The sequence below is a fragment of the Balaenoptera musculus genome, chromosome 1 (genome assembly GCF_009873245.2).
Source record: "Balaenoptera musculus isolate JJ_BM4_2016_0621 chromosome 1, mBalMus1.pri.v3, whole genome shotgun sequence".
NCBI lineage: Eukaryota > Metazoa > Chordata > Mammalia > Artiodactyla > Balaenopteridae > Balaenoptera > Balaenoptera musculus.
In genome coordinates this window covers 101,349,706-101,371,296 of record NC_045785.1, presented here as the reverse complement: position 1 = coordinate 101,371,296, position 21,591 = coordinate 101,349,706, and the positions used below count along the sequence as shown (strand labels likewise).

The following is a 21,591-nucleotide window of genomic DNA, read 5'->3' as shown; positions in this document are numbered from 1 at the left end:
AGTGTAACAGAGGGTCTCATGTTATTAACCAAATACTCCGGCATGGAAGTAATTAACGTACATCACTTCTACCTAAAATCGATTGGCCAGAACTTATCATATAGCCTTACCGAAGTGAGAGGGGAAGTATAATTTTCTCATGTGCCTGGAAGGAGAGAAGAACTGGATACAGCTGATCATAAAAGTCTCTACCATACTCTAGTAGATAAATAGCTGAATTATGGTACATTCATAAAATGTTACACAGCAATTTAAAAGAATGAATTGGAAGTATACCATGTTTTAGAGAGATCTCCATGAGATAATGAACGAGTAAAGAATCCAAAAAGTATATATTATCTCATTTTTGTAAACTAACCATGATCAGAGAACCCTGTATGTATGCATGCATATGTAAAAATATAACTAAATACATTATATCTATCTGTCATGGAGAAAAATAGCGTTCTTCCCAAGGGTTACTACCTAGGAGAGGGGGATTTGGTGGAGGGGGACCCTGATATATGTAGACAGAGGAAGAGAGAGGGTGAAAAAGAAAGCAAAAGGAAAAAAGTAGGGCACTAAAAATTTGTATGATTACATTTATGCATTGATGTAAGTTATATATATGAATATAGAAACTGTCATTTTTAATCTTTTTCTTATAATTTTGATTGCTTTTATAGGCCTCAAAACACTGATCTGTTGAAATTAAATGAACTTTTCACTTCCCCCCAGCTCTAAACTCTATGATTTCATAACTTAAATAAGTCTTATCTGTCTCTATTTGTCATTTCCTATTTCTAACCCACAGTTGACCTGTTACTGATTAAAGTTCTTGATGTACTACTACAGCCTGTGGACTATTAATTATACTGAGTTATACTGAATTCAGGTTGCCTGAATTATGAATAATTTATTTCTAACCTTTATATCAACCGAAGCAACTTGCTCTTTGACGTTATTAATTTACATTTACATGAAGTAGGAGACATTTTATTACTGCTAAAGTGATAAAGTTATGGATATTTTTCTTAGGGCAGGTATTAGGTCTAATCTAAAAGTCTATAACTTAAACTATCAGTCTAAGAAATTTTCCCATCTCTCACCTGGACTATTTTAATATCTTCAATAACCTCACCTGTTCTGATTTAAATCTAATGATCTTTCTAAAACAAAAGTCTTTTTCAAGTGAGAGGATGGATGATAAAGTTGGGAAACCATATACTTTATATCCTTTTGTAAAGTTTTAATTTTAAAATACCATATTTTAAGTAATAAAGTCTTATTTTCCTTGCTTAAACTCTATTCCATTTTCCATACCAAAAAAGTACAAGCTTTGCAACATAATATACAACATTCTATATGAAGAGACCATGGTCTGGTTCTACTAATTACTTTTCATTTCAACCTTTATTTTGCTATTTCTTCTGCTTTGATTTCCTCTTATCCTTCTTATACACCTGTAGAATTCCTATTTATGTGCAAAATCCATCTCTTCCAGAAAGCCTTCTCTGAAGTCAAGACATGAAATTATCATTTATGTCTCTGTATATTTCATACTTGTATACTGCTGAATTACTTATAAGTGACTCATTTGTTTACACATTTATATTTGCTACTAGACTGCAAGTCATTGAGAGTATCATTTATCATATTGATACCCCAAAATCCAACTATTTATTCTATACTTTCAGGTATTGCCACTCAGAATATGATACAGAATATTCCTTTCTTGAATCACTTTGTTCTCTAGGTTTCCATGATCCTTTACACTTCACTTGTCTCCCTTATTAGTCTTTACAGCAACCTCTCTATTGCTTCACAATGTTTCAGTATCCCAAGGCTCAGTACTAACTCCTTTCCCTTCTGTAACTACACACTCACTATCTGTAAAGAGAGTGCATTCAATCCTGTGCTTTAAATGGCATGTTTATGCCAATGATTACTAAATACTGACCCTTCGGGAAAACTCCAGATTCATTTGTCCAATGACCTTCTCAACATCTCCACTTAGATATCTAAGCTATCTCAAATATTACATAGCCCAAAACAGAACTTGAAAACCCAACCTTACACATTTTCTTTCACCTCATCCCTCCAGCCAACCTGTCAGTACTGTCAGCACATTCTTTTGGTTCCACTATCAAAATATATCCAAAATATAACCCCTGAGCCCCACACCCTTGCTCAGTCTAGTGTGGCTAACATATGCTCTTTTTACAGCCCAAATTTGGCTGAGGTTCCCTCAGCCCATGCTTCTGCTGGAGCGTTATGGCCTGTAGACACACTGAAGTACTCGTTTTTGCTTCAGACAAAGCTTACAAATCATTCAGTTAAGATCCAGAACCTGCAACCTATTTCTATAAAAACAGTAATTCATGTAAAAGCAAAGCTACCATAGGCTATAATGACTCACCAAGTGAAAATTCCTATGGGGCTATGGTCCAGAACAGGACCACCAAAGCCACATCAGAGTTTCAATATTAGTGTTATTTAGCTCCCCCAAATTCCACTCTATTTTTTTAAAGCTTTTTTAAAAAATTAATTTATTTTATTTATTTTTGGCTCTGTTGGGTCTTTGTTGCTGTGCGCAGGCTTTCTCTAGTTGCGGCGAGCGAGGGCTACTCTTCTTTGCGGTGCACAGGCTTCTCGTTGCGGTGGCTTCTCTTGTTGCAGAGCACGGGCTCTAGGCGCACAGGCTTCAGTAGTTATGGCTCGCGGGCTCTAGAGTGCAGGCTCAGTAGTTGTGGCGCACGGGCTTAGTTGCTCCGCGGCATGTGGGATCTTCCCGGACCAGGGCTCGAACCTGTGTCCCCTGCATTGGCAGGTGGATTCTTAACCACTGCGCCACCAGGGAAGCCCCAAATTCTACTCTATTTTTTTCTCAAAGTATCCAGCCTACTTATCAAATTACTGGGATTTGATAACGCTCTACTGAATTTATCCCCTCATTAGAGGACCTTTCATCTGCAGGGCAAAGCCTGCTCTGTAAAACATACAGCATGGAGCAGATCACATGCCTCCTGCAAGAAGCTTCATGATGAAAAGAGTAGAGAAGGCTGGGTCCCCTATGCCCAATTTTCCTAAACTCATGGATCATATTGTCACTCCTTCAAAGAGTGACTAAAGGGCAAGAAGTATTTCCTACCAACCTAAAAATGGGCTATGACAAAAAGCTTCTTCTTATAATAATATCTAAACTGCACTCAGTTTAAATTAATATGCTTTAAAAAGGTATTAAACATTATGTAATTAGCTTATAACATTTTCATAATAATTAAATTATAAATTTTCCAATTTTTCATTAATGTTAGTTAAAATTATTTTTATGAGCTTCTTTGTGAGTTTTTTTTTTTTTTTTTTTTTTTTGTTACCACAAATGAGTGCACTGATCCCTAAATTTAGAATGATAAATTATTTTTCTTACTCTGGTGTTTTTCAGGAGTTACCTAAACCAAAACTGACTCTTCAAAGCTCAAAACAGAAGACACAAATATAGGCTACTATAACAATATGCTTTTAGGAAATTTTATGTTTTTCTAATTTCCAATATTTGATCTTATTTTTATTTTTTTAAATTAATTTTTATTGGAGTATAGTTGCTTTACAATGTTGTATTAGTTTCTGATCTTATTTTTAAATCATGTATTAAACATTTTGGTTCTGAAGTTTTACTTACTATAAGAATCATCAGTATGGTATATGTAAGTTTTTCTTAAATATATATTAAATTTTTATTTAATCAATTCAACAAATACTGAGTACCTACAATGGGCCAGGCATTGTTCTAAGTACTCTGGATGCATCAATAAACAAAGCAGACAAAAACCCCTGTCTTTGTGAAGTTTACATTCTAGTGAGTGAAGACAATGAATAATAAAAATACTAAGTAAAGTATATAGTGTGTTAGAAGATTATATGTGCCATGGGGAGAAAAAGAGCAGTGTAAGGGGAATCAGAAGTACTGGAGAGAGGGGAAAGTTTCCAAGAAAGAAGCATGCCCAGCATGCTCAAAAACAGCAAGAAGCAATCTTTCAAAACTTAACAGCCTAACTCATCTTTTTAAATTAAAAGCAAGGAAGAACAATATTTGAAAATTTAAAGAGTGCAAACTAATTGTGACAGGCTGGCTAGTTGTTCACCTGACCCCCTTCCCTGATCTCCTGAGAGATAACTAGAAATGGATCACAGTCTGTCTTGAAATTAGGTGTGGCCATATGATTTGGTTCCAGAAAGTAGAATGTGGGTGGAAGTGATGTACATCTATTTCAGACCTGGGTCATTAAAAACTTCCCACATGGATCCTCCATGGTATTTCCCCTTTTGCAACAACCTTGGAAGCAAGTTGTTGAGGATGGCAGAGCTAGAAGTTGGAAGGAGCCAGGGTTCCCAAATCACCACCTGGAGAAATGCTGCTTACTAAATAGTAGCATTTAAGTGAGAAGTTGATGATTAGCCAGAGAAGCTAGTGTTAACTAATACAAGTCTTGTTTTATTTTAAAATGTTTGAAAATATATAGTAGCTTCAAATGTGAAATATCATGTCATCAATACTAATAATCCTCCAAAGAAAATACTTGCTCAGGAGACTAATTATAAAGTTCCAATTAAAGTTTCTAGATCAAAAGCTAGAAATCCTAAGACTATATCCAGTTTTCAGAGTACAGTTATAGGCACACAAATTGAAGGAGGAACATAATTTCCATAATGTTATATAGCATTTCCATTTTTTCCTGGGTAGCCTTTCCTACAAACACATTTCCCCACCATAAGGAAATTAAAATTCTACTATACCAAAATTGTTATAGACAACTCTAAGACTATTTTTATCCATTTGCCAGTTGTTTTTATAAAGTTCATTCACTCCCTTTATTAGATGAGTCTTTCATACCTACTCTTCTCTTCACAACTTGCAACACTTTCCCCTCCACCTTCATTCTCAGTAGATGATCTTAATTCTCACTTCACTTAAAAAAATTGAAGCTATGAAACCAAAAGTTCTACAAACTCCCATCCACCATCACCTTGTGATACATGTTTCCTTTTCCCTTGTTACTATGGTAGAACTGTCTATTCTCCTAGCTAAGGCCCAGCACTTTAATCTTCCACCAGATTCCATTCCTCTTGCCTATTTATTATAGGACATTCTACTTTAAAAAAAAAAATCTTCTTTCTCTTCGGCATAATCATTTCCCATCATCCTGAATCTTTCCTTAATTATTTAAACTTGCTATTAATTCTTACATCTTTTAAAAAAGAATCTTCTCTTGACCCACTTCCATTTCAAGTAGCTATCTCATTTATCTTCTTCCCTTTAAGGTATAACTTCTTAGTTTTCTTACTCTTAATGAAGATAGCTGTCTCCACTTTTTTCCTTCCATTCTTTCCTTAACCACTCCCTCCAATCGAACTCCACTTCACTGAAACTGCCATTGTTAAGATCACCAAAGACCTCCCCATTAATAACACATTAATCAATTTTATCTCTGAGCAGTATTTAACACAATTTATCACTCCTTCTTCTTTGAAATACCTTCTTGCTAGACTTCAGTATTACCCTTGTTAAACCTTTTCTGGTTCCTTCTCATCTCTGATCTCTTCTCTTTTCTAGGTACAGTCACTCTCATAATTGTACGTGTTCTCATCCACTCTGATAGCTTTAAATATGTTGTTGACTCCCAAATTTATATCACTATCCTGGATCTGTCTCTAAGCCTACTTACCATCTCTGTTTGGATGTCTAATATACATTTTAGACCTAATATGTCCAAAATTACATTGCTCAGGCCAAAAATATTGACATTATCCTTAGCCTTTTCTTTTTTTTATCACATCCCACATCTAATCTTAAAAATAGATCCAGAAGTTGACCTCTTTACTCCTCTACTGCTCTCAGCTTTGTTCAAGCCACTACCATCTCTCATGTGTATTATTAAAATAACCTGTTTTCCTCTGTTTTAACCTTTTGTCCTCTTTTCAAAATCTGTTCTCAATATAGCAGTCAGAAAGATCCTTATTTTAAAACATGAGTCAGATCACAGTTTCCTTTGCTCAGAAATATCTGCTAATTTCACATCTTATTCAGAGTAAAAGCCAAAGTTCTTACAGTAGCCTATAAGCATTACATAATCTGCCCACCCAAACTCCCTATCCTGTTAAATACCAGGTCTTTTCTCCTTATACTCTTCTTTTGCTCATTATCCTCTACCCACACTGGCCTCCTTGCTGTTTCCCAGATACACTAAGCACACCTCCACCTCTGGGCCTTTATACTTTTTGTTCCTTTTATCAGGAATGTTCTCCTCAAGATAGCCACAGGCTTACTAGTTATTCATCAGATCTTCAAATGTCATTGCGCTAAGGGCCACTCTACATAAAATTTCAACCCTCTTCAATACTCCCTAATACTCTTACCTGTTTTATTTCTCCTTAGCGATTATCATTAACTAATATACTCTGTGTTTTGCTTATATAGTTTATTTATTGTCTATTTTCCCCATTAAAATGTAAGCTCTAGAAGAAGAGAGGGCTTATTTTTGTTTCATTCATTCTTATATCCCCAGTATCTAGAACTGTGCTTAATTCTTAGCAGATATTCAATAAATATTTGCCAAATGAATGTTGAATAAATGAAGTATTTTAGGTAGTCATACTGGTGGAGCCTTTTTTTCCCACAACTTAAAGCCATTTGTCAATTTTATAAATAGATAAATCAAAGTGCTTCAGAACCGTGAAACTTAAATGCCCTCAAGATTTTAAAAATAAATAATATTAGCAAAATTATAATGATTAGCTGTCCAGATTACCTCACAGAATCAATGAGAAGTATTTGCATCTAAAATATTTTAATAGTAATGAATGTAATAGAATGAATACAAGAAAAGGTAAAACCAAAATATAATCATCTAATTATCTGAATAGAATTACAAGTTTTTAAGTAACATGTGGTTATCTCCCATTTAGGCCAAAATATTAAAATATAAAGAAACAAATTAATTATGAAAATATCAAAAAAGTCTCAATTTAAGAAAATGTTTGGCTCTGTAGAAAATGAGAATAAAAAAATTAACTATAAATTTGCTGTTATTTAGGCTCCTTAATCACACTGATTTTCTGAAATTAAACAAATAGCTTTTCTGCTTCCTTTAGTTTTTGTTTCCTATCCATTTTAGCAATTACAGCCCAACGGTCCTCCTGCATTTTCCTCATAGCTCCAAGCTTCCGCATAGATCCAGGGGTTGTTAGAGATGAAGGAGTCTGAATAGAAAACAAATAAAATCATAAAATGTTTAACTAAAAAAAAAGAAAAAAAGAATTAAATCCAGCTTTTGAAATTTGCTTTCTGAAATAAAATTTTAAAACTACCTTTTTTGGTGTTCTAACACAAAGTTGAGAAATTGGTGGATTATTCTTCTTGTATAGTTTTTTCAATGTCTCTTCCTCTGAAACCATGCTCTTAAAGAGAAATATAAAAATATAATTTGGAGGCTGCCACCATTAATATTATATTATTAAATTTTTGTCTACATCCCACATATGAGAAGGAGATGGAGGAGTACAAGGAGGGAGAATAAAAGAGGAGAGAGGGGAAAGGAAAAGAAGAGGAAAAAAAATTTAAAAGACTGAAGAAAGAAGACAATGACAAAATAAATCCTCAATCTGTCAAACAAGGACCTAGAGTTTGATTCTATTAACTATATACCTAAAAGGTTATGTGGAATACAAGATGTGTATGAATAGTGTTTTTCTACTGATTTCTATTTCAGTTTCAGAGTCTTCATACTATCACTTTCCCCACCCCTTCTCCCCAACCTACTTATTTAAATACACTTAGGCTTTATAATAAGCATTCATAATCCTATAAAAATTATAAATGTTGTCAATTATCAATTTATGAATATTTTCCCAAATAATAATAGCTAACACTTATTCAGTATTTTCTTTATGTCAGGCACTACTTTAAGCACTTTGCATATTTTAATTAGTTTTAATCCTCACAACATTTTTATGACACACAAATACTACTATTATCCCCATTTTAAAGGTGAAGAACTGAGACACACAAATATTAAGTAACTTGCCCAAGACTATACAGCTAGTAAGAGGTGGAGCCAGGATTCAAACCCAGGTAGGCTGGCTCCAGAATCCATTTCCTTAATGAATATGTTACATAAATTTAGTCAGGTAAGCAATCAGTTCACATTATCTTTTCCTGCTCATTAAAGTCACACTTAACACAAATTTCAGAAGCTTCATGGATGAAAATATTCAGCCATTTTCATGAATTCTAAGATTTCAGCAGAATTCACTAAGTCACAAAGAGCTGACTTTTCAGATACACTCAAATCAGTATGCACCAACTGACCAACTTAGAAAAGAGAAATTATTTTAAAAATCATATTGTAAACTATCATTAAAATTTTGCTTAGTGCATGGTAACTGAATGTTCATTAATGGCTGCCTATATAAAAAGAATAAATTAACCTAATTTAAAACAAAAAAAACTTGTCTGTCCTTATAACTCTGTAGCATTCATCTTTTATGTGCTTATTGGGCACTTGTATATATCCTTTGGAGAAATGTCTGGTCAAGTCCTTTGCCCATTTCTCAACTGGCTTGTTTTTTGTCATTGAGTTACGGGAGTTCCTTATGTATTCTGGATATTAATCTCATGTCAGATATATGATTTGCAAATATTTTCTCCCAATCTTTAACCTGTCTTTTCACTTTCTTAATAGAGTCCTTTGATGCATTTAAGTTCTTAATTTTGATGAAGTCCAATTTACCTATTTTTTTCTCTTTTTTGCCTGTGCTTTGCTGTCATCATATCCATGAAGTCCTTGCCATTCAATGTCATGATGATTTTCCCAATGTTCTTCTAAGAGTTTCATAGTTTTAGTCCTTACGATTAGGTCTTTGATTCATTCTGAGTCAATTTTTGTATATGGTGTAAGTTAAGAGTCCAACTTCATTCTCTTGCATGTGGATATCCAGTTTTCCTAGTGTCATTTGTTGAAAAAACTGTCCTTTCCCCATTGAATGATCTTGGCACTCTTGTCAAAACTCAATTGATTATATATGTGAAGATTTATTTCTGGGCTCTGTTTTTTATTACATTGGTGTATATATTTGTCTTTATGCCGGTACTATACTATTTCAATTACCAGCTTTGTAATAAGTTTCAAAGTCAGGAACTGTGAGTCCTCCAATGTTGTCTTTCTTTTTCAAGATTGCTTTAGCTATCTGGGGCCCCTTGCAAATCTGTATAAATGTATCAAATTTTCCATTTCTGCCAAAAAAGCTGTTGGAAATTTGAGAGGGAACGTGTTAAATATGTACACTGCTTTTGGTAGTATTGACATCTTAACAATGTTAAGTCTTCCTATCCATGAACAGAGAGTTTTTTTTTCCTTATTTTTAAGTCTTTCAGCAATGTTTTGTAATTTTCAGTGTATGAGTATTTTACTTTCTTGGCTAGATTTGTTCTTAAGTATTTAATTCTTTTTAATGGTATAGTAAATAAAATTGTTTTCTTAATTTCCTTTTTGGATTATTCATTGTTGGTGTATAGAAACGTAACTGATTTTCATATGTTGATCTTATACCCTTCAACATTGCTGAATTTATCTATTAGGTCTAGAAGCTTTGTTTAGGCTTTGTGATTTTCCATGTATAGATATGATCATGTCACCTGCAAATTAGAGGCAGTTTTACCTCTTTTTTACATTTGCATGCCTTTTTTCTTTGTTTTTTGTATTTGTCTAATAGTTAAAAGCCATGGCTAAAACTTCCAGTACAATGCTGACTAACATTGGTGAAAGTGGGCATCCTTGTCTTATTCTTAATCTTAGGGGGAAAGCTTTCAGTCTTTCACCATTGAGTATGATGTTAGCTTTGGTTTTCATTCATACCCTTTATCATGTTGAGGAATTTTCCCTCTGTCCTAGCTTTATGAGTTTTTATCATGTCAATTGAGACGATCACTTGGATTTTTTTTCCTTCGTTCTATTAATGTGGTGTATTATATTGATTTTCTTATATTGAACCACTCTGGCATTTCTTGGATAAGTCTCATTGGTCATGGTAAATGATCCTCTTACTATGCTGTTGGTTTTGATTTGCTAATATTTTGTTGAGGATTTTTGCATCTATGTTCAGGAAGAATAATGGTTTACAATTTTCCTTTCTTGTGATGTCTTCATCTGGCTTTGGTATCAAGGTAATGCTGGCCTTATTGAATGAGTTACAAAGTGTTCTCCCTTCAACTTTTTGGAAGACTTTGAGAAGGACTGGTGCTAAGTCTTTAAATATTTGGTAGAATCCATCGATAAAGCTATCTGGTCCAGGACTTTTCTTTGTTGGGAGTTTTGGATTACTAACTCAGCTCTGATGAGGTTTTCTGTTTCTTCTTGAGCAGATTTAGGTAATTTGTGTATTTCAAGTAGTTCTTCTATTTGTATATTTCTTCTAGGTTATCTAATTTGTTGGCATATAATTATTCACAGTATTCTCTATCTCTGAAATGTTGGTAATAACATCTCCAATTATACTTCTGACTTTAGGTATTTGCTTTTCTTTGTCAGTCTAGCTAAAGGTTTGTCAATTTAATTGATCTTTTCAAAGAAACAAATTTTGGCTTCATTGATTTTCTGTTGTTTCCTTTTCTCTAATTTGTTTATCTCCACTCTAACCTTACTATTTCCTTCCTCTGTCAGCTTTGGGTTTAGTTTGATCTTCTTTTTCTATTTCCTTAAGGTATAAAGTTAGTTTATTGATTTCTTTCTTTTTCAATGTAGGAATTTACAGCTATTACATTTCCCTTAGAGCACTGTTTTTTCTGTCTTACATAAGTTTTGGCGTATTGTGTTTTTCATTTTCACACATCTCTAAGTCAAATTTCCCTTGTGATTTCTTCTCTGATCCACTGGTTGGTTAGAAGTGTGTTAATTTCCACAAGTTTGTGAATTTTCTAATTTTCCTTCTCTTATTGATTTCTAACTTCATCTCTTTGTATTCAGAGAAGATACTTTATATGATGCCTATCTTTTTAAATATATTGAGACTTGTTTTGGGACCTATATGGTCTATCCTGGAGAATGTCCATGTGCACTTGAGAAGGATTTGTTGGATTGAGTGTTCTATACATAGCTATTAAATCCATTTGGTTTGTGTTGTTCCAGTCCTGTATTTCCTTACTTATCTTATGTCTAGCTGTTTTAACCGTTATTGAAGGTGAGGTATTGAAGTATCCAACTATTAATGGGTAATGTTCTATTTCTCTCTTTAATTCTATAAAGCTTTACTTCATATATTTTAAGTGTTTGTTATTAGATGTGTAAATGATTAAAACTCTCATAACTTCCCGCTGTATTGAATCTTTTATTAATATATAATGTCCTTATTTGTTTCTTGTACTTTTTGATTTAAAGTCTATTTTGTCAGATATTAGTATAGCCATCCCACCTCCTTTTTGGTTACTATTTGCATATCTTTTTCCATCCTTTCACATTTAACCAATTTAAAGCTAACATGAGTCTCTTTTTGTTTACTGGAGTGTATAATATGTTTACATTTAAGTAATTACTGATAAGGAGAGACAAACTTTTGCCTTTTTTGATATTCATTTTCTATATGCTTCATAGGTGTTTTGTTTGTTTGGTTTTGGTCACTCATTTCCTCCATTACTCTCTTCTTTTGTGTTTAGGTGACTTTTTTGTTAGTAAAATGTTTTGATTCCCTTCCCATTTCCTTTTGTGTGTATTCCATAGATAATTTTTGTGGTTACCATGGGGATTACATTTAATGACCAAACATTATAGTAACCTAATTTGAATTTATACCAACTTCACTTCAATAGCCTACACAAACTGCTCTTATACAGCTCCATTCTTTTTCTGTTACTGATGTCAAAAATTACATCTTTATATACTGTGTGCCCAACAACATAGATTAATTAAGCATTTGTCTTTTAAATTATGTAGAGAATAAAAAGTGAAGTTAGAAATCAAAATTACAATCCTTTCAGCTTTTATAATTTCCAATGTATTTAACTTTATAAGAGATCTTTTATTTCTTCGTCTAGCATACTTTCGTTTCAACCTGAACAACTTCCTTCAGCATTTCTTGAAGAGAAGGTCTAGTGACAACTCCCTCAGCTTTTGTTTATCTGGGAATGTCTTAATTTCACTTCATTTTTGAAGGACAGTTTTGCCAGATAGCAAATGCTTAGCTGACAATGTTTTTCTTTCAGCACTTTGAATATGTAAACCTACTGACTTCTGGCTTCCAAGGTTTCTAATGAGAAATCAGCTGATAATCTTATTGAGGGTAACATATGTGATGAGTTGATTCTCTTGCTGCTTTCAAGATTCTCTCTGTCTTTTGAATGAACTTATGTTTACCAGGTGGGGAAGGGTGGAGGGAAGGGATAGTTAGGGAGTCTCCTATTGACATGTAAATACTGCTATATTTAAAAAAGATTCTCTCTGTCTTTCAACAGTTTGATTATAATGTATTTTGATGTGAGTCTATTTGAATCTATCCACTTAGAATTCATTGAGCTTCTTGGATTTGTAGATTCATTAACTTCATCAAAATCTGAAAAGTTTTCAGCCATTTCTTCAAACATTCTTTCTTCCCATTTCTCTCTTCTCTTTCTGGGACTCCCACAATTCATATATTGATTTTTTGATGGTGTCCCACAAGTTTCTGAGGCTCTGTTCACTTTTCTTCATTCCTTTTTTTCTGTGCTTATACTCCATAGTTTATTGTCCTATCTTCAAGTTTACCAATTCTTTCTTCTGCTTACTTATATCTGCTTTTGAATCCCTATAATACACTTTTCATTTCAATTACTGTACTGTCAATTCCAAGATTTCTTCTTGGTTCCTTTTATAATTTCTATCTCTTTATTGTTATTCTCATTTTATTCATACATTTTTCTGTTTTTGTCTATGTCTTCCTTTAGCTCTTTGAACATCTTTAAGATGGTTGTTTTTAAAGTTTTTGCCTAGTAAGTCCAATATCTGAGCTTCCTCATGGACATTTTCTGTTGATTTGTTTTGTTCCTTTGATAGGCTATACTTTCCTTTTCTTCATATGCCTTGTGATTTTGTTGTTGTTGTTGTTGAAAACTAGCCACTTTAATCTTATAATTTGATACATCTGCAAATCAGATTTCTTCCCCTCCCCAGGGTTTGCTGTTTATTTACTTAGATTTGTTTTGCTTTTTGTTTTTACTATTAAAAGTGTCTCTGTGCATTGGATAAGCCTGTGGTGAAAATTTGAGATCTTCTTGGTTTTTTTTCTGAGCCTGTGTCTTTCCCTGGGCGTGGCTTTCTAAATGCCCTGTAAATGTGATTGATTTTGAATGTTCTAATGCTTGAACATCGGCTCTCCAAGAGGGGAAAAAAGAGAGAGATAAAAGTGCATAGTTTGTTCTTCTGGAAGACACTTCAGCAGTGAGGTTTGAAACAATGGCAGCCAGACTCTGTACCTGTACCTCAGTGATCAGAATCAGCAGTCAGAACACTGAACCTTGATCTTCAGAGGACAAGGTCCTTATTGTTCACCCTAGTTCCAGCAAGACATGAGCATGGCCCTACCACATGGTTATGGGTTGGGTGATAGGTCGCCATTACCACTCTTAAGGCTGAAATTGACCAAAATTAACCATAACTTACCAGCCAAGTTTCCCTCTGGAAGTTGCAAGCATTCAAATAGTCTTTAGAGTTCCAAAATAAATTACTTCAGACAGTTTCTGCCAGTACCATTGTTGTCTAGGTGGAGAAATGGGTTCCTGGCACTTCCTACTCCACTATCTTCTCTAAGGTCATTCTAGACAATACATTTTTAAATCTTACTTTTTATAATAATTTGAATGTTCACCAAAATTTAAATGCAACAGCTAAGAAAATCACAAAAATAACTAACTTCAAGTGATAATTATAACAAATAAAGCCCGCTATGAAATGTCTTTAGACTAGTTTAAACTGTAATAAATAAAATAAAAATAAATAAAATACTGTAGTATGTTTATGTGCTACAAAGTTGTGATGCTCCTTTTAAAATGAAATGAATCATGAGTCATTCCGAATCTCAGATAAGCTAAGAAACTAGCCTAAATTCACACTACTAGAAAAACAGCATGAATTCTAGCCCGGAATATCTAATTCCATAGCTCATGCTCTTTCTAATAATTCTCATTACATTCTTTTAATATCTGGACTTCAGTTTGAACTGGCAGTTATTATGTACAATGAACATACATAGGCTATGGAGCTAGACTGTTGGTATTCAAATTTTGGCTCCATGCCTTACTAGTTATGTGACCTTAGGCAAAGTAACAGTGTGACTCAGTTTCCTCATCTGTAAAATGAGAATAACAAACCTGTCTCTACTTCTAAAACATGAGATGTTTCAAAAAATAACTGAAGTAATCTGTGTAAAGTCTTTACAGTAGTGCCTGGTTCACAGTTTAATCATTAAAATGCTAATCATTATCTACAAAACAAAGAGATTACTAGAGTAGGGATTTTCTATAAGTTAACTTCAATAATTACGATTTTAAGACTTCAGCTACTCATTATTCCAGAACAAATGAAAGTAGAGGATCCCAAAGGAATACAAAAGCTGAAGGATCTCATAGCTATGAGTTGGAATAATGAAACAATGACTTTAACTGGAATTTTGTAATTAAGAATCTTTGGTAAAGTGCTCCATTTCATGTAATAAGGTTTATCTGGTTTTAAATTAAATGAGTATAAGTTTAATTTATTCTCAATAAATCATTATTATGCCTTTAGAAAATACTGATATGTGTTTAATATACTCATAGTAGGGAGTAATTGTGTGATACAAACTGCTAGGGGAACTATCCTCCTTAAACATGTCATCTTTAACACATTATCCCATTAAGAAATCATAGAATGTTATAGTTTTCAACCAATACATTGATATGATTTCAACCAATAAGTGGTATAAAATAAAAGAACATGTATAATATGCAAAATCAAGAGGGGTCTTGAATAACAAATTTGGCCTGCAGCAAGATTAAAGATATTCACCTAGCCTTTCTTTAAAACCAAAAAAAAAGGAAAAGAAATAACACTCTTCCGGAAACAAGAGGGTTCGTCCTCTCATATGACAACTCTGTTATATAAGTATTTCAAATGTCATGTTTTCTGAAGTTTAGGGAGATTTTTTAACCCTAATTTCTTTAAAATGCTGCAAAAGTAGAGGGTTCTGTGTTATAGTAGAGTTCTACTTTTTTTCAGTATTGCAATAATAGATACTATGCATATATATTATACATATACATCAAGAAATAATGTAGAAATATAATAATGTAAACAAATAATAAATGCTGATTATTTGTAATAATTTTACCAAAAGATCAGTACTTTCTGAACTATCTGAATTAATATCAAACTTGAAGACCATTTTTCTCTTTTTACTACTTTCTTCAATGGGTACATTCTTGTTTTCTCTTTGCTGAATTTTTAGTTTCTTTGGTGTCTTCACAGTATATGCCTATTCAAAAAGAAAAACAATATGTTATCCCATCAAATAAAACATATATTATTAATAAAGGCAAGTTGAGGTTTTAGCAATCAATAATAATTCTCCATTATTATTGGCATGTATATGAAATAGAAATTTTGGATAAGAATTTAATTCAGAAGTTTTTGAAAAAAATCATGGGGGAGAGAGAGGGAGAAAGAGAGGGGTAGGGTAGAGAGAGAGAGAAAGAGAGAGAAAAGAGGCACTCCAGCTTCAGCAGTCAACAATCTTAAGAGAGACTTTAGTTTTTCTAACAATGATTAAGACCCAAGACCTGAAAGCTTTTCTCACTCCATAAAAATACTTACTGATTTATTCGACAAAAAGTTTGCTTATGTTTTGTTGACAAAGTAATTCCATTAGTCAATGTTTAGTATTCCATATTACCCTGTAATATGGAATATGTAAGTTTTATAATTTTTTAAAAGTATCTTTAAAAAATAAGGGCACTGATATCAGAAAAATGGCAGACAGAATAAGGAGCTCCAAAAATATGCTCTTCCACAACGCAACAAAAATGCTGGTAAAGGTGGTCAGAATCAGCTTGTTTAGAACTGTGGAAATTAACAAAAGGCTTGCAACAACCTGGAGAGTTTTGTTGTTGTTGTTGTCAATGGCTGAACTTCTGTAAGAAGAGCAAAATTAGCAGTATCTTAACTTTTCCTCATCTCATCCCCTGCTCTCTAGCTCTATGGTACCCTTAAAAAGTAACAGCCCACATTCCTGGTCCAGCCTGGCAGCCACTGGACACAGCAAAACAGAACTGGGAGCTCTTTCAAAGTTTTATTCCCAAAGAGTTGTCATTATTTGACCTGCCTAGTGGTTCTCTGGATGATTTCATTTACAGGACTGTCGGTATTTGACCCAACTCAGAGCTTACTCAGTTAAAAAAAAAAAGCTTTCTCCTTGATGTGTGCAGGGTAGGGAATAATATTTGTCAAAAACAATTAAAGACAAGTGTGTTAACTTTGCAGCTCCCTGAGGCAATGATTAACAGTTGGGTGAATGACAGACTAACCAAAAACCTTAAAAGGACAGCTAAGAAATAAGATGTCCATAGGGGCTTTGAAAAACTCTGATATATTCCTGGAAATACAGAAAGCCATGCTCACAGACAGGGCTGTGAGTAAGCACAGGAAAGACATGAGAAGGCCCTAAGCTCTTACCTGTGGCTCATCTTGAGGGTCTGCAAAAGCAGAAACTGAAGGCTAAGGCAGAGTTTTCTACTGTCTGGCTGAGTGTTGAAAGCATGCCCTAACACTAACTTATAGTCCTTTGTCAAAGATTGTGAGACTTATTGATCCGGGTATTTAAGGAAATCTCTATTAAAACATTAGCTGAACATTAAGCTAACTAGTAGAGACTTTAGTGGCACTCAAAGAATACAAACTTTACAGAATTAATTTAGAAAATCACTAAACAACAATAAAAAATATGACAAGCAGAAACAACAAACCTTGAGGAGAAGGGAGAATCTGATTTCCAGATTTGTCACTTACATTATTTTAATGTTCAGATTTCAAGAGAAAATTATAAGCTGTGCAAATAAGAAATAATGGCCCATACATGTGTGAGGAAGCAATCAACAGAAACTATCCCTAAGGAAACCTAGTTATTGGACTTCCTAGACAAAGACTTTAAACCAACCATTTTAAATATGTTCAAAGTGAACATATTATAGTAATCTTACAGTCATATTATAGTAAGAGATAAGAAAAACCATGTCCAAAGAACTAAAGGAAAGTATAAAGACAATGTCAAACCAAATGGAACATCAATAGATGGATAGAAATTATTTTTAAAAGAACCAAATAGAAATTCTGGAGTTGAAAAGTACAATAACTGAAATGAAAAATCACTAAAGAGGCTCAACATCAGATTTGAGCAGGTAGAGGAAAGAATCCATGAACCTGAAGATAGTTCAACTGATATTATCCAATCTGAGTAACAGAAAGAAGAAAAAAGAAAAATGAAAAGAGCCTCAGAGACTTGTGGGACACCATCACCCATACCAACATACACATAATGGGAATGAGAGCAGAGGGAATTCCCTGGTGGTCCAATGGTTAGGACTCTGTGCTTCCAGTGCAAGTGGCCTGGGTTCAATCCCTGGTTGGGGAACTAAGATCCTGCAAGCCACGTGGCACAGCCCCAAAAAAATAAATATAAAAATAAAAAAAGAATGAGAGCAGAGAGAGAAAGGGCAGAAATAATACTTGAAAAAATAATGACTGAAAACCTCCCAAATTTGATGTAAACATTAATCTGTACATCCAAGAGGCTCAACAAGCTCCAAGGAAGATAAAATCAAAGAGATCCACACCTAGACACATCATAACCAAAATGTCAAAAAACAAAGAGAAACTTGAAAGTAGCAAGAGACAAGGGACTCACCATATACAAGGTATCTTCAATAATATTAATGGCTGATTTCTCATCAGAAACCAGAGAGTCCATAAAAGATTGACATGTCCAAATGCTAAAAGGAACCGTTACCAAATAATTCTATATCCAGCAAAACTGTCCTTCAAAAATGAAGGAGAAATTAAGATATTCCTAGATAAACAAAAATTGAGAGAATTTGTCACAAGCAGACCTTCCCCACAAGAAATACTAAAGGCAGTCCTTCAGGCTGAAATGAAAGAACACAAGACTCAAATTCATATGAAGAAATAAAGAGTACCAGAAAAGGACACTGCATAGATAATTATAAAACATAGTATAAATATATTTTTGTTTGTAACTCTGTTTTTCCTATCTGATTTTAGACACAGATATATAAAGCAATAATACTGTATCGATGGGCTTAAAATGTATAAATATGTGACTTATGTGACAATGATAGGACAAAAGAGAAAGAGGGAACAAAGATATATTGGGGCAAAGTTTTTATATACCATTGAAATTACACTGACATTAATTCAAACTAAATTTAAGTTAAGGTGTTAACTGTACTTTTCAGCTAATCACTAAGAAAATAATTCCAAAAGTATAGTAAAACCCAAAAAGATTAAAGTGGTATACTAGGTAATACCTATTTAACACAAATAAGACAGTAATGGAAGATAACAGGAACAAAAAGACATAAGAACTATAGAAAACAAAGAACAAAATGGTGGACCTAAGTTCTACATTATTAGTAATTACATTAAATGTAAGTCAATTAAACATTCCAATCAAAATGCAGAGATCGTCAGAATGAATAATGGAAAAAAAGCATGATCCAACTATATGATGCCCACAAAAGACACAATTTAGATTCCATAACATGAATAGGTTGGCAGTTAGTAAAAGGGTGATAAAAGATAAACCATGCAATAGTAAACAAAAAGAGCTAATATCAGATAAAATATACTTTAAAAAAAGATTACTAGTGACAAAAGGAATATTTTATAAAGGTTAAAAGAGTTAATCCATCAAGAAAAGATAATTGGTATTAAGTATACATGCAGCTAACAATATAGCCCCAACACATGAACCAAAACTGGGAAAATTAGATAATTCAACAGTAATAGTAGGAGACTTCCATACCCCCACTTTCAATAATGAAAAGAACAACCAGACATAAGATCAGCAAGGAAATATAATACTTGAACAACACTATAACCAGCTAGATGGATACTTAGCAAAATCACAAATTGGAAATACAATGCATTCCTAAATAACCCAATGGGTCAAAAAATAAATCACAAGGGAAATTAGAAAGTACTTTGAGAGAATGAAAAGGAAAATACAACAGACTTATGGGATACAGTGAAATCAGTGCTTAGAGAGAAGTTTATAGATGTAAATGTCTACATTAAAAATACGATCAAGACATGATAATTAAATACAGTATGGTACACTGAGTTGGATCCTGGAAGAGAAAGAGGACATTAACGGAAAAACTGTGAAATCCAAATCAAGTCTGAAGTTTAGTTAATAGTAATATACCAATGAATGATTCTTAGTTTTGACAATGTACCTGGTAATGTAAGATGTTAACAATGGTGAATGAAACTGGGTGAGGAATATAAAGGGATTCTCTGTATTACCTTTGTAACTTTTCTATAGATCTAAAATAATTGCAAAATAAAACTTCATTTGAAATAAAAAGTAGGTCACCACACCACCAGAATAGCTAAAATCTAAAAGATGAAAAATACCATGTGGTGACAAGGATGCGCAGCAATCAGAACTCTCATTCACTGGTAGCCAGAATGTACAATAATTTGGTACAATAAATTGGTACAATAATTTTTTTTAAAACATGATTGGCAGTGTGATACAATAAGAAATATATATATATTTGGTCTTTGTCCTTGGTTCCTGACACACAACTTCTAAAATCCTTGTAATTTCCTGAGTGACAGGGTTGACAGGAGGCATCTTTTGGTATAATATTTGGTCTTTGTCCCCTGTGATGTTGACAGGAGAGTTTTTTGTTATTCATAATGAGCTCCTTTCAACTTACCTGAGTTTATGCTAATGAAATAACTGGTGGTAGGGGGTGCTTCAGCATGATAGCTTCAGGATGGTGGCTGGTTGCCAGGAAGACCAAGGCATGATTAGAAGTTTGGAACCTTTCACCCCACCCCCTGAACTCCTAGGAGGGGAGATGGGTTAAAGACTGAGTTAATCACCAATGGCCGATGATTTAACAAATCATGCCATGTAATGAAACCTCCATAAAACCCCTAAACAATGAAGTTCAGAGAGCTTCCAGGTTGGTAGACACATGGAGGTGTTGGGAGGGTGGCACTCCCGGAGAGGCATGGAAGCTTCTGTGCTCCTTTCCCCATACCTTGTGCCCTATGCATTTTTTCTATTTGGCTGTTCCCAAATTGTATCCTTTATAAAAACTGGTAATAGCAAGTAAAGTAATTTCCTGAGTTCTGTGAGTCATTCTAGCAAATTATTAAACCTGAGAAGGGAGTTGTGGGAACCCCCAATTTATAGCCAGTTGGTCAGTAGTACAAGTGGCAAGCCAGGACAGTGTCTAAAATGGAAGCCTGTGGGACTGAGCCCTTAACCTGTGGGGTCTACATTAACTACATTAACTACAGTGTCAGAATTGAATCAAATTGCAGGACACCTAGTTGGTGTCTAGAGAACTGGAGAATTGGCTGGTGTGGGAAAACACACACACACACATTTTGTATCAGAGTAAAAACAGCTCAGGCTGTATCTGTTAACATGGACTGTATTATGCATAACCCTGTAACCCAGCAATTTCACTTCTATGGACATACCCAACCAAGATGTATACATGTCAAGCAATACATTTTTATAGCAATGCTATTCATAAAAGCCCACTCTGGAAGCTAACCAAATGTCCATTAACATTACAAGAGATAAATAAGCTGTGGTACAGTCACACCATGAAATACCAAATAAAAATAAAGCAACTTCAAGCAACAATGTGGATGAATCTCATAAACATAATGTTAAGTGGAAAATGTCAAAACAAAAAGAATATGATTCTAATTATAGAAAATGCAAAAACAGGTACATCTAATACTAGAATTTGGGACAGCAGTTGGCCTTGGAGGAAGGGCTAGTGACTGGAAGGGGAAACAGTCAGCTCTTCTGAAGTGATAGTAATAGTCTCTTTTAATCTGAGTGCTAGTAATAAGGTTAAGTTTGGTTTGTAAAGATTCATCAGGTTGTATAATTATGATCTGTACATTTTTCTTGCATATATTTCAATAAAAAGTTTTTTTAAGTAAGGTCATTCTTCAACAGAGATCATTTCATATTTTGAATAACAGAATAGTAAATACAACAAAATAATTTTATATAAAAGCCTTGTTAAAAAAAACTATTCTTTTTTTAAAAATACAATAAAAATAAAATAAAAACAATATATCTTTTTTTTAAAAGCCTCGCTAAGCTATGTACTTTACTAATTTTCATAAATTCCACGAGGTGCATAATATTGTATATATAACAGGATATGAGTGGAACTCTTCCTTTTGCTCTGGAATTGTCAACTAAAGCACAAAGCTGGGGGAAAGTGCCAGTAACACATATTCTAAAGAAAGCTACCTATAATTAAGGCCAGCTCCT

At 33.6% G+C, this 21,591-nt stretch overlaps 1 protein-coding gene across 2 annotated transcripts in view; it reads right to left on the bottom strand.

Annotated features, from left to right (window-relative positions):
- Positions 1–7,068: 7,068 nt before the first annotated feature.
- SYCP1 (synaptonemal complex protein 1) overlaps positions 7,069–21,591 on the bottom strand; it is a 169,399-nt gene continuing 154,876 nt past the window's right edge. For both annotated transcript variants that reach the window (XM_036867739.1, XM_036867746.1), the window contains 3 exons: positions 15,370–15,513; positions 7,348–7,437; positions 7,069–7,239 (listed from right to left, as the gene is read on the bottom strand). In XM_036867739.1, coding sequence (XP_036723634.1) covers positions 7,102–7,239; positions 7,348–7,437; positions 15,370–15,513 — 372 coding nt within the window. In that variant the 3' untranslated portion in view covers positions 7,069–7,101. The remainder of the gene's footprint in view (positions 7,240–7,347; positions 7,438–15,369; positions 15,514–21,591) is intronic.